The sequence below is a fragment of the Glossina fuscipes genome, unplaced genomic scaffold (genome assembly GCF_014805625.2).
Source record: "Glossina fuscipes isolate IAEA_lab_2018 unplaced genomic scaffold, Yale_Gfus_2 197, whole genome shotgun sequence".
NCBI lineage: Eukaryota > Metazoa > Arthropoda > Insecta > Diptera > Glossinidae > Glossina > Glossina fuscipes.
Window position 1 is genome coordinate 48,087 of NW_023998540.1, and position 17,029 is coordinate 65,115.

Genomic DNA, 17,029 nt, shown 5'->3' on the forward strand with positions numbered 1-17,029 from the left:
ATCAAAAAGAAAAAAAAATCACTTTCCGAACAACCTAATATCATGGAGTTGGTAACTACTTTAATGAGATAATCACTTTCCCCGCATTATATTCACTTCTACGCGCTTTGCTACTTAAAACTTAAGGCGTGTTTCAATCGTGTCTTTGCAAATGGACGTCTTTGTCAGTTTGTTTTGAAAAGAAAGATACGTTGTTTAAAAAAAAAAAAAAAACGACTCAGTGAATTGGAAACAGACAGTCTACCTCACTCTTCAGCATAATAACGCTAGGAGGATAAAGTACTAACAGCATCATGAAAAAACTTATCTTTTGTTAGGCTAACGAGGAGGAGTCTATAACAGATGATAGGGTTTGAAAAGACATCGCTCTTTGTCATGCGCATGCATTTTATCGCTAATTAGTCCGTATTTTTGAAGCCCCATGGCATGCTAGCGAAGAAATGAGGACTTCAAAGTTGTCGAAATCGTTGGCCAGAACGGCAATTAAAAAACCCTCATGTGCTGATTGTAGTAACATTTTATATGCAAAATGAAGAAAGAAATGATTGCCTATCCCACGTTTTTGTTCATGTAACTCATAAATTACTTGAGCAAATATTGTTTTCGATCCACACTGTATATATATGTAATACATCAACTTGAAAAAAAAAAGCTTTGTCTTTACTTTCAAAAATTTTTCTAATCATATGAAGTACATGAAATTAATTATAACGAATAGTATTAACATACGAGTTTAGAAAAAGGAAAAGAAAAACAACAACACAAAACACAATTTCAGTTTCGCTTAAAGGCATAGTACTTATTATGATAATCCAGTAGAGAAATTTACAGAAAATCTTATTGCATTTCTTTTTTCATTAAAGGAAATATTTTATTATTATAAGAAGACTCTATTATTACACATATATATATATATATATAACATATTTTAGAAATTACATAAAACAGAAACGAGCACAGCATGCATGCATTTTCGACTTATACACTAGATGCAGTAAAGAATGTCGCATGTGTAGATCGAAGGTTTACATAAACTTTGATAATAATAAAGAGCAAGACGCACCATTTGTACTCTGGCTAATAAAATAAAATAACTTATATTAAAACAAGTAACAACACTATAATGGACCATGGCTATCCTACACTAGTTTACAATTATTCGTATAATGACTTTTCAAAAGAAGGCTTTATATGGAAAGTGATTGAAAAATTTTTTCGATCCGAACCATTTCCAATATCGTTCGTCGTTGAATGAAAATACATTACTTGTACCAAATTTCATCGAAATTTTTAAAAAGTATCTCAAAAAATTGCCTTCCATTAGATTGAACACAAGACAAGACGGACACGAAGTGATTGTGAATCTATCGGTAGATCAAAAAGGTGAGTCTATCTCAAGTTCGTCTGGCACATTTTCGTCCATTCTATCTATTATAACCGTCCCCACAAACTTAATATATCCTGCACCAAAAGTGATGTACGGTATAATGAATGTATCCTACTGTATCGGATGGTGGATCTAATAATTACTTCAACACGACAAATGGACAAACAGGTTTTCGTCGATGCAGAAAATAATTCTGAATCGATCGGCGTACTAAGAGTTGCGTCTATCTCAAATTCTTCCCGTTGCCCCAACCGTCCGCACAAACTTAATATACTCTGTAGCGAAAGTGGTGTGCGGTCTAATGGTATGTATCCCACGTATTAGATGCTGGATGTAATAAATACATTTTTGTAAAAAATTATGCTTTTTTTCAACATCTATTCCGCTTCAAGGATCGCTTTAAAATCTTTTTAACCGCGACACCAGTCCCTAACATATGTATGTATATGTAAATATGTACTTATGTACATATATTTTTTATATATTTTTTTGTCTTTTTTTTAGTTTAATATTTTTTTTTTTTTTTTATGTTTCACATAAAATTCGTTGAGCTTATTTCGCTTTTTTCAATCTAAAGTACCTAAAAAATTTTAAAAACATTTACAAATACATTTATTTTAAATTTAAGATAAAATATTTGTAGATTCAAATTTTTGTCGCGTTTACTATAATCATCATTTCCGATTTTTTGGTTATTTGTTTTTCTTCTTCTTTTTTTTTTTTTTTTTTTTTTGTATCGTTATTCTAGGGCGTACATTTTTGTTCCACAAAATGTTTTTATTTTGCTATCTAACTAATGTATATTTTGCTTTAACTACACTTATTGTTTTTTTTAACATTTAATTAAAAGCTGATTGACTTGCTAAATATTTTTTTTCAATTAACTCTTAAAATAGCATTAAAAATGTATACCAATTGTGTAAATGTGTCAAAAAATGTGAGCATATATTCCTTGCCTAGATACGAGGGATATACAAAAACTTACAATTGTCATCCTAAACACTACCCATTAAATATTTTTCCCGAATTTTTCGCATTTGAATACGCATACGCATGTCAGCGTAAGGCAGTTAGTCAATTTAAGCCCGACCCCGTCCTCGCAGCTGTTTTATTACCCTTCCTTTATGCGCTCGTAGAAATATGGTGTAAACGTTCACGGTCATGGGTTCAACTTGACAACCTGCACTTCACAGAAAATATTGAATTAAGTAACCTTCGTTGTAAACATGATTTAAATGAAAACTTCTGCCCACCGATATGGCCCGAGATAGATAACAAACAGGCTCTTTTTGGACGTAAGTCTGAAATAGTCGGTTAGTAGGGCAGAAGTAAATGAGACAAGTAAGAAAATTATATTCGGTCGTTATCGAATTTTTTTTACTTATCACCGTTATCCTAAGAATGACTAAAAAAAAGGGAAACGAACTAAATTATCGGATTCCTAATACTCGTCGTACTTATATCGTGTATATGCTGTACTTTATGAGTAACAATCAAAAAACGTAGACGGCAAAGCTGTTCATAGTTTTTGTTGTACAGGCGTTGTGTGGGCGTTATAGGCATATATACAGGCGTATTCTTCGGCCTGTTTAAACCATTTTAAAATTCTTTTGCAAATTTGCACGCGAAAGAATGTTGGCCACAGATGCTAAACAATTGGGCAGACGGACATATGGGCAGACGAGCATTGACGAGCAATAGGCAACACTAAAGCCAATTTGGCTAAACTTGTTTCGTTATTCATACGCGTCAAGCAATTTTTTGACGAAACAAATGTATTTTTACAAGCTTTACAAGCATCTGCCGTTTAATTGTATACATCTATGGAGGGTTCTCATACAATGAAATAAGGAACATTTCTAGTTCGAATTATGATAGGATAGTGTAAGAAATAAAGTTTTTTTTTAAATTAAAAATCAAATCCTTTTTTTATTGATATTGTAACTCTTTTCTCATTTTGCAAGATAATCATAATGTTTCATGTAAGCATATAATAGGCTTTCTATTTTTTTTTTTTTTTTTTTTTAAGTTTTAGAACGTTTTACATTTAAAATGAATCGTATTGTTTCGTAAGTCATTTTGCACGGTTTTGTGGAATTGTCTTTTTATAATAACGTGGAAGTGAAGGAAAATATTATCTGAAATAAATTTTTTTCTTTTTTTTTTTTTTACTAAATATAATATATAACTAATATAGTCTCCCTTTTTATTGCAATACACGTCAGAATGATGTTTTGCAACATAAGTAAAAAATAAAATACATACCGGGAAATGAAGAAGAAAGACATGCACTTTTTTTTGTTTTGTTTGTTTTATGATTATCTTAAAAAATCGTCCGATTATGTTTGGGTGTTAGCTACACAGAATCTTTAAACGAAATTAAAATATAACACTGAAATGGCAAATTCGTTCTGTTCCAAGGATCATTCATTTTGCACACCTTTGAAAACAAGAACCAATAAGAAAATTATATTCGGTCATGACCGAATCTTCTATACCCATCATCGTTATTATAAAATTAGAAAAAAAAAAGAACTAGATTTTGATACTCTATAATATCGGGTAGGCGCAACTTTCTTCTTTTATTTTCTGAATAAAAACGAAAATTTATACGGTGGTACGTATTGTGCGTGTGTATGAGTAGCAAGCAAAAATAAGGTAAGCAAAAGAGTTCACAGTTTTTGTTGTAAAAGCGTGTAGGCGTTGTCCTGTGACCAAACTTGTAGGCGATATCTTCATTTTTGCACTACGAAGAATGTTGAGGATAGATGGACAGACTTACATGCATACCAACTTTGACAACTGCCAAGAACTTATGTACTTTATGCGTTTCTGCGCGTTATAGAGGGATTAAAAAAAATTAATATAGGGTAGACGTGGTCAACTCTTTCCATTTTTACCTATAAATAAACGTTCAAATTTTTGTAGATTTATCTGCATTGGTTCATAACCAATGAGCATAGAACTAATTTGCTATATCCCTTGAAAGACAGAGGTGTTCAGAGGAGTTCATATAGCATTGCAGGCATACGCTTCAAAAAACCATTCCATTATCAATACCAACCTGCGTGCAAGAACTTTCAATGTTTGTGCTAAATTTGAAATCGCTTGCTGCACTTTTGCGAGCAGGAAAATACATTACATAGATAAATAGATAGATAGATGGATGGATGGATGGACATGCTAAAATCGCTTTAGAATTTGATGTTGATCAAAAACACGTATACTTTGTTGCGTCTCTCAAGTCTCTCTGAACGTTATACACGTTTTGACAAAATCATTGATTATCTTTCGTTGATGATGGGTATAAAAAACATCCGGTGATAAAAAACAAAGTAATGTGATATCTAGTAAACGTATATTTTATATATAGATATATATATATACATATATATATATATTCTTTTCTTACATATACACATATTTCCTAATAAATCCTTTTTTATTATTTACTTTATATCACTTCATATTAGTTTTTTTGTTTTTTTTCGTTATTTTATTTGTCAGTAATGGGTTTCATACGGATTGCAACAAAGAACGAGAGAGAGAGAATTTTGAAATTCATTATTTAGAAGAAAAAATTTAAATAAAGGCGAAGCGGCAAGAGCAACAATTATTATTCTGTTTTATTTTATTTTCATTTCATTTCGTTTCATTTTTATTCAGTAATTTTTATAAAAACTTCTTATATATTCATTCCATCAATTTTTTCCTTAGGATTTCTATGCACGATTTAAAGAAAAAAACAAAAAAAAAAAAAATTAATATATATATTTTTTAAATTAGTCTAATATTATGCTCTCAGTACTTTAAAAGAGTAGAGTAAAATACGCAGAGATATATATTTCATAAGATGAAATATTTCATCTTCATAAAAGAAAATGAAAAACGCGTGTAAAAAAAAAAAAAGTCAAGAACGCTTTTAAAAGCACTTTAAAATTATTCTTCATCTTAATTATTCAAGTGCACCGTGAACGAAAGTTTCTCGAGCGATAGTAGATGTATTCATAGGTGAGTGAGGAGGAATTTTATTTTTCGTAGTTAATTCTTACATCTTTGTCAGAAATTTCGTAATCTTCATTTGCTCGTCGATTTAATGGACGTCATTCTTGTAAAGCGGTAGCTGTTGTTGGTTGGTGTTGCAATAGCGGTAATCGTTTCATATATGCGTGTAAATATGTATGTATATATATACATAAATATATGTAAATTTATAAATCCATAACATTCAAAATAATTTCGAAAAGTCATAGTCCGTAAAGTTTAGATTTTCACTAAAATTGAAAAGAGAAGAAGAGAAAACAAATCAAGAAAAACAAAAAAAAAAAAAAAAGAAGAGAAAAAACAAAATTAATATGAAAATTTGTAAAAGAGATTTTTCAAATAACATTCAATTAAACACACATATTCTTCTATTCTATTATGTTAACCGTAAACAACGCTAAGTACTATGAAAGTCGAAAGTTAAACAACAATTAGGCAAACAACAAAGTAGGAGAAGCAGGCAGGTGCATGCAGAAAAAATTTTAAAAGACTTTTTTTTTTCTTTTCTTTCTAATTTAGTTTTAACGCTTCCGATAGGAGCAAAGTATTGAGAATGTTTCATGAATACACAGACACACAAAAATGTTCATAACATATATACATATGTATATACATATATGTATATATGTATACATGTATATTTATAAAATAAAGGCATGCATATTTTATATTTTTCTTATAATAATATTTATACCATTTTGTTAATTATTTACTCTTAGCTTTTCTTTTTTTTTTTGTTGCTTTGTCTTTTAAAATCTTTGGTTCTTAATTTTTCTAGTTAGGTATGAGTGCGGTTCCATTTTCTAAAAATTCATTATGCAATGTTTGTTTTTTATCTTTTCATTTTTTTTCATTACTTGTTATTAATAAGTCTAAAGATGCATTATGGTGCTATTTTGCAGGCTAAATGAAATGAAATTAAAAATTCATAAAAATTGATATTGAAATTTACTTTATTTTGATTAGTATATATAGGAGGTGTGTTCAAAAAAAAAAAAAAAAAAAACCGGCAACTTTTCAAATTTCGAATTTTTTCCTTTTTCTTTTTTTTTTTTTTGGTTAAGTTCGCATCCATGTCTTCTACATATGTTGGCGTTAACAGCCATTTTGCATTTTTACTTTGTTTTCGACAGATGTAAAAGTGAGTGAGTTTGATTATTTTTTTGGTATCGAGCAATGAATGTTATGGAAGAGAATAAATTATATCCATCACAAAGTTGACTGGGGTAAAAAAAATGTTCATAAGTATTACAAGCTCTTCACACAAGGCCGAGAAAATGTTAATAACGATGCCCATGCTGGACATCTCAGCACATCAACAATCGTGAAACGTGTAGCAGCAAACCTTTTTCCGAAATTGCTGCATTTTTACCGAAAGAGTACCGTAGCATAAACATCGCTCAGGAACCCTTGAATGACGTCAACGACTATCCGGATTTGTTCAGAAGGGTCATAAGTCGAAACCCAAACCCTAGCATTTCAATGGAAGCAATTAGAAGAGTCAAGACCGAGAGAGCACGTCAAGTTCGCTCAAAGTTCGAAAAGTGGTGTTCGCTTTTCTCTCGGATTGCAATGGTGTGGTGCATCGTGAGTTCTTGTCGCGCAGTCATTAGGAAATATTAGCTTGAAGTTATGTGCCGTTTGCGTGATGCAAAACAGAAAAAAAAGCCTGGGATTGTGTGGAACAATCTGTTATGAATATTGGACAACGATAATGTGCCAGCTAACATAACAAGTCGTGGCTTTTTCGAAATTGTTTGCCCAAAAAGAACACTATAATCTTGCCTCAGTCACGCTATTCACCGGGCTTGAGTTCTGCGACTTTTTCCTGCAAGCAAATCTGAAAAAATTTAGGAAAAGACGGAGCTTTCCCGCGATTCCCGCGAGGATTGTAAAAAGCGCTGACACAAGTTTATCGTATTTAAGAGGGATTACTTTGAGGGGAACAACATAAATATTTGTGAATAAATATTTTTCGAGAAAAAGAAAGTTACCTTTTCTTTTGAACGCACCTCGTATATGTATACATAATAATAAGAATTATGTACCATTTCCATCACTTTTTGTTTGATAGGTATGTAAGTCAATTAAGCATGGAATTTGCAAATGTGTGTGTGTGTGTGTGTGTGTGTATATATATATTTCTATAAGCGTTGATATTGATTGTTAGTTATGTGATAAACGGATAATAATACTTTGAATTTGTGAATATGCTTTGGCCATAAATTATTAACTGCCTCAAGTGAGTGGAGAAACAAGGATGTGAAAATTTCTTATGTATCTCCCTCTCTCCCATCCTCTCTCACTTCCATCGTTCCCTATCGCGTATATATTCATTGAAATGGTAAAGAAAGGAAGAAGGCAGAAAGAAAAGGTGGGAAAGAGAGAAAATTTGTTAACAAAATGCAAAAAGAATAAAAAAGAAAACTATGTTCGACCAGTAGCCAACTTCTTATACCCATCGCCCTTTGATATTAATCAATAATAAGTAGAGTTTATAAGGGTCCCGAAACTTCTTTTGATGAAAGAATGAAATTTTAATATTTTCTAACTTTGAATAAGCGGAGCCGATTTGCTCTATTTATGGCCTCGGTGGTCGAGTTATGTCGTACTGTAATAATCATGCCCTTTGACCGATTTGGTTCAATTTCAATAGCAACGTGAATGCAAGGGCTTCCAATCTTCGCGCCAATTTTGAAGTCGGTGGCTGCATTTTTGTCGTCTTTCCAAATGTTTGCGGTTAGGATCACGAGACCAATATATATTGGAAAATTTACCCGTATTTTATATGAAAAATCCTACTTTAAAGTTGTTTGACACGTTTCTCAGCAGTCGAATGCGGGAATGGCAAATAAGTTATATGCGGGTTACTCTTAAACATGGAATTCAAAATGCCATTATCGACCAAATCGATAATATTCTTCGAGACTGAAATATCCGGAACGCGGTTTGGCATACTTTTAGATTTATAACTGCAATTACCCACGTTCTCACATAAATTTTTACACGCAGTCGATACGTTGCTTCTTTTCTGGAACTCAAACTAAGTACAATGCTTTCTACCTACTACCACTGTGCCCGACTTTGGAACAACCTACCAGGAGCGGTTTTTCCCACCGTACTCAATGTCCCCATTTTCGAGTCGAACATTCAAAAACACGACTCTCTCTTTCTCTCCACCATTCCCTTCCTATAACACTTCCCGATAAATACCACCATGCCCGCCCGTATAGGCGACGTCCCTTGAGTAGGTGGCCATAGAAAAAAAATCTTATTCACTCCGCACTTCGTAATTAACCGGTGAAAAGTGAATAATAAGACGCCAAATAGCGCGTTCTAATCACTTACTTTGTCGTCACAAGTGAAGTTACCAGTTGCTAAAATACGACAGAAATTTCTCGCTAGCCTATTAGGATGTAAAGACAAATCTAAAGTAACCCCGAGTTTTCAAGTGCATTCTATGCCGGGATATTACGAATCGGAGAGAAATGTTTTACGTGCACACTTTTTGATAGCGGGTATAAGAATGTTGTGAATAAAAATAGATATACATATATATGTGCACCGTTACTCAAGCTGCACAGTAAATCTATAACGCAATGCTTGTTAAATTACATTTGAACTTATGTTAGAAGCAATTTTTGACATGAAGGGGGGAAAAAGTGTTAAGCCTTGAGAAGAGTTGAGAAGTTGTGCTAATACAACAACTATATATATCGCTATACACAGATATATTTACATTGTGAAAGTCAAATAACCTACAATTATGTTAGTGAGGAAAAGAAATAAGAAGGGTATGCTAATGAATTATTTATGCATTTAATAATTTCAAGTGAAATGAAAAAAGTGATTGGCTGTTTAATTGATGGTCAATGGTGGCAGGTCGTAGCGGTGGTCACAGGTGATTGGGTGAATGAATTAAATGAGTTAATTCTCACTAAAAAATTGAACAAACAAGAAGGAAGGAAAATGTTGCAAGATGACGGTGTACGGGCGAAAAAAATATAAGAAACAAACTAACGAAAACATGGGAGGAAAAAGAGGAGGAAATTTATGAAACATAGTTAAAGCAAGAAAAACAGTAAAAAAAAACAAAAATATTAAATACCTTCAGCCAATTGAGAATGTTGAGAATATACGTCGCTTAATACGTCAATTGTTCGCGTTTTCCGCCACCAAGGAAGAGAAAATAGCGATAATGAATATATAATGCTTAATTATAATTATTATTAGTTTATTTAGACATTCATTCGTAAACATTTTTGACATGATCAGACTTTTTTTTCTAGGCATTTTAAGCATGCGCACCCTTATGCGCATATATTTCAATACATTTCCCAATTAACATCTGCAATATTAAAATTCGCTCCATTGATAAGCATATCGAGATCTTCAGTGGTAATGTTATTGCACACAGCAGAGCTGATTTCGAGTTACAGATAAAGAAAGAGTAAACTTGAGAACAATATTTTTTTACGTTAATGACTAAACACAAAAGATGATATACGCAATGATATCGAAATCGGCGAAATAAGAGAGATGTTAAGTAGTAATTGCTTTTACGGTTACTGATTATCCCAAAAAAAAAAAAAGGAAAGCCAAAAAAAAAAAAATTATTTCATGGTGAACGAATTTTGTATATCCATCACCGTTGCCCTAGAAGAAGACTAAACAAAGAAAAACTAAATTCCGTGTTGTATAATATTGGACGGGCGCGATTGAGTTTTCCTATTTTTCAAATTAAAAAGTGCAATTTATATGATGTGTGTGTGTTGTATTGTATGACTACAATTGTTCACAATGTTTGTTGTATAGGCGAGTGGGCGTTATAAACATGTCGTTTGATCGGCTTTGGTCATTTCCAAATTCTTGAACAGACGAACAGAGGGAAATGCGTAGGTGCATTCCGCATTTGAAATTGGACGAGAATTTTCATACTTGTTGGGGCTTTTTAGCCCCATGATTATGCGCTTTACAAAGTTTTGGTACACAATAGTAGTTGATAGCCAATTATTCCAATTTCACCCACAGAATATACGCTCAGATCTTTGTAGATTTATCTGTTGAGTATCGAGCAAAAAACAAGGAAAGCAAAATCTTCTCAGCTTCTATTGTATAGGCATGTAGGTACGTCTTTTGACTGGTGTACGTCATTTTCACATTTTTTGCAAATTTGTAGGCGATATCTTCACTTTTACACTAATTACTAAACTGTATTACAAACTTTGGCAAACGGACACACGGACAGACACCTTACGTGCATTCCGTTTGTTAGTGAGTAATGTGCAAAAAACCAATTATTTATTCCTTCTGAAAAACTAATATTTACTCAGTTTACGTAGTGCTGTAGTCGCGTCCTTCGATCCCTTTGACCCATATTCAATACCAATCTGCTTTCAATGTTTGTGCCAAATCTGAAGTCGATGGCTTAATTTTTGCGGCCAGGGTTATCTTTTTACAACAGACATTACACAGACGGACAGAATACGCGACGGACCGGCTTAAATCTATTCAAGAATACATATATTTTGTGGGTTCCCTGAAGCTCCCTTCTGAGCATTGCAAACGTTTTAACAAGGCGAATACAGCCTTCATCCTCCGATGATGGATATAAAAAGAATAAAATATTAAATATCTATGCATAAATTCCAAATGAGAAATCGGACAAATTATTAGCGTAAATGTGTTGATTGGTCAAACGTTGAGAGTACGGGGGAGTTTTGTCATTCTCACATGTCGAGCAGTATCGGGTGAAGGCTTGATTTGGTGAAGATTAATAGTAACGGATCAACTAGTAGATCCACGAGCCCTTGAAAAGCAAGCATTTTAAAAAATGTCTCTCATAACTTTGCTCTAAAACACTTCACCACACAGCTTCACTCTCCGTATTCTGCATATTTTTTCGCAAACTTATACACAAAGAATTTATAATTTTTTGTTGAAGAAAAGTGTGATAAATATGGGAACAATTTTCAGTTTTTATTTAATATGCAAAACATTCCATATGAAAAGGAAAAGAAAGAGCAGACGAAAAAACAAGTATGAACGCACTCTGCAAAGTTTTAACAGATTTATGCATAAATTCAATAAGAATCTTACGAATGTTTTCAATTGTGCTTTGTCTACTGTGCAAAGAGAAAAGAAACTTATAAGAAGATGGAAATATACAATAAATGGATGTTAGAGAGGTCATCGAATGCGAGCAAATAAAGAATGAAAAATAAAGCTGCGTCTAAATTAAAACTTCACGAGTTGGCCAATAGCAATAATTTTGAACTGCAAGCCTTTAGCATAATTGACAACAAATTCAAAGATTTTTATTATTCTGCTTTCATTTCTCTTCAATAAGCGTGTAACAATGCAATGCAATGCAATGTAATGTAATGTAATGTACATGTTTTAACATGTACTTTGTTTAGGTTAAATTTGAATGATTAATAAAATGATAAAAAAAACACTTGTACTTACCTTTCCATTGTCACGTCCTGTGAATGCGGCGATTGTATCTGATGCTGTGGTGTTCCACTTAAATTATTTTCAATAGCTGGCACATGAGCTTTTATAGTATTCGTTACGTATCCGTCACGACGTGTTGTCTCATCTGAAATGTTGAAAAATGATTTGATTAATGGTGGAGCTCTCCTTTGATTGAGATTTGTTTATCTTATTCGTGAGAAACCTAACACTAGCACCTAACTTCAAGCTTTTTTGAAGGATTTTCGGCTCATTATGCATCTTTTCGTTAAGAGAATTTAAATCAATATATATGTAACAACAATTATATTTGCATCAAAGCGGCACTTAATTACTGATTTGCGAGTATAGTATAGTGCACCCTGGGAACAACTTTTAAAATAAAAGAAGAAAAGTAAAACCGCTCTTCAGCATTCGAATTCGCTTTAGTAGTAATGGCTAAGCTGAAGACCTATATATATTTAATTTATTTTTTACTTACCCATTCTTTGTGTATAAAATTCGCCAAAAGCATCGTCGCGTTGACGATTTGACGGATAAACGCAACGCAAAGCATCGATATCGTGTATGCGATCAGCAAGACAACGTATATTTAAATCACGAGCGGTCCACGGTGATAACATTAAAACTGAATTTTGGTCATTCACTAAACCTACAGTAATACCACCTAAAGAGAAAGGGAAAAGTGTTTTAATTTTTCAAATAACATTCAAAGATATTTTTTAAATGAACGGTAGCTTAGGGTGAATGCAATTTCTAATCGTACCCAATTCACTGTCCGAGAAGCGCAATAGGAATGTGCCTGGTGGCGATACCCGCAATAGCTCATCAGCTTTACGCTTATTAATAAATCCAACAATTAAACCAGCCTTCCAAAGGCTTAACAAATGATCTTTGGTTAGTTTCATGATAGCAAAAAACCAATCCCAAAATGTAAACGTACGATCGGGTAATGGTTCCTTGCAGAATTGAGCCCACGTTATGTAATCTTTATGATCACCTCCAGCTATACCGTTATGACGGAATAGTTTCTCATCTGAAAACAAAAACAAAAAGGAATAAGATAATCGCGTTGCGAAGAATTTTGACTGCCCCCACCATCATCTCTAAATCAGACGATATAAGAACAACGTGGCATTTTTTTTTTTCAATTATGAGCACGATAACACTGGTGTCAGACTAGAACGGAGGCAGGATGTCTTTGAAACATTCTCCTTATTTCATACTTGTTTAAACTTTATGCTATTAGAACACTTGATCTACCGACATTTTGCATATATCTGCTTCTACAGCAGGTATCGGCTTGATCAACTTTTTTTGTCGACTTGCGATACAGCCGTAAGAATGAAAATAGGAAGATAAAATTTGGCATAAACGTCCCTTGATCAATTGAGAATCACGCTTATCATGAAGGAAAAACTATTGTAACTTTCAATTTAGCAAAAATTTTGTTTTTTTTTTAAGACCAACCACTCAGGGGATGCGGACACGATAGCTATCAGAAAGAGAGAAAGGCATGAAGAAAGGGAAGAATGTTTGTGAACATGCGACTTGAATATGAAGACATCAGATACGACAGGAAATACTGCTGCTGGTAGGTCGTTTAAACGCGGGCGGTACGGTACGGTACGGTTAAAAACGACGATTTGCGGTAATGTGGTATGCGACCTTGTCAAGACATTTCGGAAAGTTTGCCACCCAAATAGTCGTTAAGTCCACCTACACGTTTGGACCAAAAGTTGTCTCGATCACTAATACGGCCACAATTATTTATTGGGTGGGAAAAATGCTAGTGTGCCCTATAATAAATGGAAATAAATTGGAATTCAAATTTCATCGTAATTTGTGGCCATAGTCATAATAATAAACCGATCGAGGCTATTTTTGCATTAAACACGAAAGTGATGGCGACGAATATTTGGGTCAAAACGACGTACTCGGTAATCCTAGTGTTAAGGATGGATCATGCCAAATGCTATAATTTGATCCGCAAGACTGTAATACAAACGCAACGGATTAATGAATGGAGATAACCAAATCGACTTGGAATCCTAATATACCTTTCGATTTTGTATAACATTTTTTCGATTTTCCGATGGTGGGCATAACTTTTATATATTAAATGCATACGCAAGCAAAGCAATAATAAAAGACTTACAAATAAAATGTAAGTTATCTTCGGTTAAAGCACGACCCGTGGACGATTCAAATTTTGTATTTAAAGCCAATGCTAATTGAGACCACGACACCCTTTCGGGTACTTGGAAAGGCTCACGCACAATATCTGAGAAAGCATTGTCCCAAGTGATGGTAGCCCATGATTGAGGTTCTTGATTGCCGTGAACTATAACCACTACCGGTAATGATAGAGTCCAGACCTAAGCATTTATCATAAAAATAACAAACAATAATAATTATAATGTAAACACAAAAAAAATAGTGTCACGCATGCAAGAAAGAAAAACATGTTTTTGCAACTAACCCTTATTCTATAATCATTAACTATCACTGATGTGTAGAACAGTAAAGCAAACTTTTCATCCATTACGCTTTCAGTGCCCTTTTTTTCGGCTCGTTTTATTTTTTTCAATTGCATTGTTCTGAAATTTTTGAAATTTTACATTACATATCTAATAAAATTACATTTGTACTTACCTGAAACTCGCTGAAAATACCCGAGTCTGACTATTATACTCCATAGTGCCAATGTTATTAACAATTTCCCCAGAGGAAGCCGGTGTACTGGTCGAGGCTTCCGACATAGTACGCTGCGCAGAATGACGCTGAGCTTGAGCCTCTGTACGAAGTGAAAAGAAAAGCAAACCATTGATCGAGTGTTTGGAAAGTCGATTTTAGAGAGAACTTTTCTTCAAGTTCCACCCCATTCTGAACAAAAGTAGAAAGGAGAACTATGTTTCGATTTGGGTGAATTACCAACCGTTTTGGAAGGAGGTAAAAATTTTAGCATTAAGCAATAGCTCGAGATTTTTATACTTATTTACTTTTTCTCTATAAAATCCGATGTGACCGATTTTTTCCATTCTCGTGGAAGAAAAGTGAGAATTTAGCTCGTAGGTCTGTTATAGTTTATAAGCGAAAAATCATCTTCTATCTGTAACTACTCTCCAAGTCCTTTGCTTCAATGCCCATATATCGACATAACGGTTTGTGGAGAAAAACTTAATCCCACCACGTCGAAACGTCCACGTTATTTATTTTCAAGTTAGCATGCTTAGCTTGTCGTATTCTACTCTCGATGACCTTTCGTTTGATAAACAATTGATTATACTGCTAGGAAAAAACGAATCCTCAACCATTACAACTTAGAACAGTGCATGTTTGTGTGCTCTGACCAATTTGTCTGATTTTCTATGATAATCTACGAAGAAGAATTTTCAAAATTTTGTGCCAAATTTAAAACCGATAGCTTCATTTTTGCGGTTAGGAGAATGATCACTAAAGGCATTACAGATGTGATCAGGCAGACGGACATGATTAATTGCTGTTCATTAAGAATACACATATATAGTGCATGGGTTCCCTGAAGCTTCCTTCTGGATGTTGCAAACGTGTGGATGAAATGAATCATCTTTTGGTTATAGGTATAAAAAAAATAGTTTTGAAATCTTCACAAAAATTTAGGAAAAAAAAAACACATTTGTGCAATCAGTTCAATGTAATCAAACAATCACATTGTCTCTTGTTGTTTTTCAATGCGTCCTATAATAACATAAAAATCAATTATATACATTTCTAATTTTTGTACATACGAGGTATGTTCAAAAAGAAAGGATGACTTTTCAAATGTTTGGTTTTCGAATTTTTTGTTTTTAACGTTGGTACACATGTTCCTATCATGTGTCGACTTTATCAGACATTTTGCATTTTTATAATCATAGAGCTTAGACGCATTTTAACGTGATTGGCGATGTTTTGCTCTCGATAAAAATGGATCAAAGAATTTGTGTTAAATTTTGTGTGTAAAATAAAACTAACTCCAACACACTTAAAATGGTTACAGCGGAATTTGGCGAGTCTGTTCACAGAAGGCCGCGAAGAGTAATGATTATGAGTATGCCCGTCCTGCACGCCTCACCATGTCAACGATCGATGCAGAAAAGACATATCGGTTGGCGTTACTGTCATTTCGGAATATTAGATTAGATTGACGTTATGCGCTGTTTGTGCGAAGCAATATGAAAAAAAAAAGTTTGGAATCGTCGAGCAACCACACGACAATGCAACCGCTCACACGTCATTGCATGTTTGGCTAAAAACAACGTCGTAATTATGGCTCAGCCGCCGTAGGCATCGGACTTGACCATCTGCGGCCTTTTTTCTGTTCCCAAAACGGAAAATATCCCGCAAAAGACCCAGTTGCCGCGATTAAGAAGATAAAGACCGCATCGCCGCATCGAGAGCTCAAAGCTGGCCCAAGTGTATTATATCCAAAGAAGATTATTTTGAAGGGGACAAAGTAGGTATTAACGAGTAATTAAACATATTTCGATACACACGCCTCCTTCGAACAGACCTCGTATATACATATAGTAGAGCGTAAATTGATATAAGTTTTTTTGTTCATTCGTTTGTACGTATCCAGCACAATGAAAACATTAGAAAATCAGGTGTATTTTGTGGTCATGTAAACAACTATGTATAATCTATACGCTATTAAAGTTTCCAATTACTAGAAATGTGCATAACAAGACATATATAGATAGATAGATTCGATTACAAATTGAACAAACATTTGAAAATTCTTAGCAAAGGTTAAACCGTTATGAAAATAATTTATGAAACATTCATGCTTCAATTAACAATTCGTATCAAAACTTACAAACATACATATTTAAGAGGAATTTTGAATATTTGAATGAAAAAAAATCCTAAAATAATAACAATGAAATAACAATCCCGCGCTTTGAAGTCGAAGTAAATGCGACCTGAAAACTGATAATAATAAGATTTTGATTACACTCACCTGATAGTATTATGCACTCGACGGATGGATTGTTGACGCTTATACCCAACTGTGGACCAATAAGCCATCGCACAGCAGCAGCAAATCTAGAAAGTTTAGAAAGAAACGAAAGCAATCATGTACGTATATAGCTGATCGCA

The 17,029-nt window shown here is 33.5% G+C and overlaps 1 protein-coding gene across 6 annotated transcripts in view; it reads right to left on the reverse strand.

The window, feature by feature from the left end:
• Positions 1-4,869: 4,869 nt before the first annotated feature.
• Positions 4,870-17,029, reverse strand: part of LOC119641959 (signal transducer and transcription activator-like) — a 43,349-nt gene continuing 31,189 nt past the window's right edge. For 3 of the 6 annotated variants that reach the window (XR_005247915.1, XR_005247914.1, XR_005247913.1), the window contains exons 3-11: positions 16,890-16,975; positions 14,561-14,702; positions 14,388-14,505; positions 14,064-14,283; positions 12,672-12,941; positions 12,387-12,572; positions 11,900-12,032; positions 9,540-9,853; positions 4,870-5,661 (exon numbers count right to left, since the gene is read on the reverse strand). Coding sequence is in view for 3 of the 6 variants with exons in the window: in XM_038040893.1 (XP_037896821.1) it covers positions 5,616-5,661; positions 11,900-12,032; positions 12,387-12,572; positions 12,672-12,941; positions 14,064-14,283; positions 14,388-14,505; positions 14,561-14,702; positions 16,890-16,975 (1,201 nt within the window). In the remaining 3 variants the exon portion in view is untranslated. The other 3 variants (XM_038040895.1, XM_038040893.1, XM_038040894.1) reach the window with 3 other exon arrangements.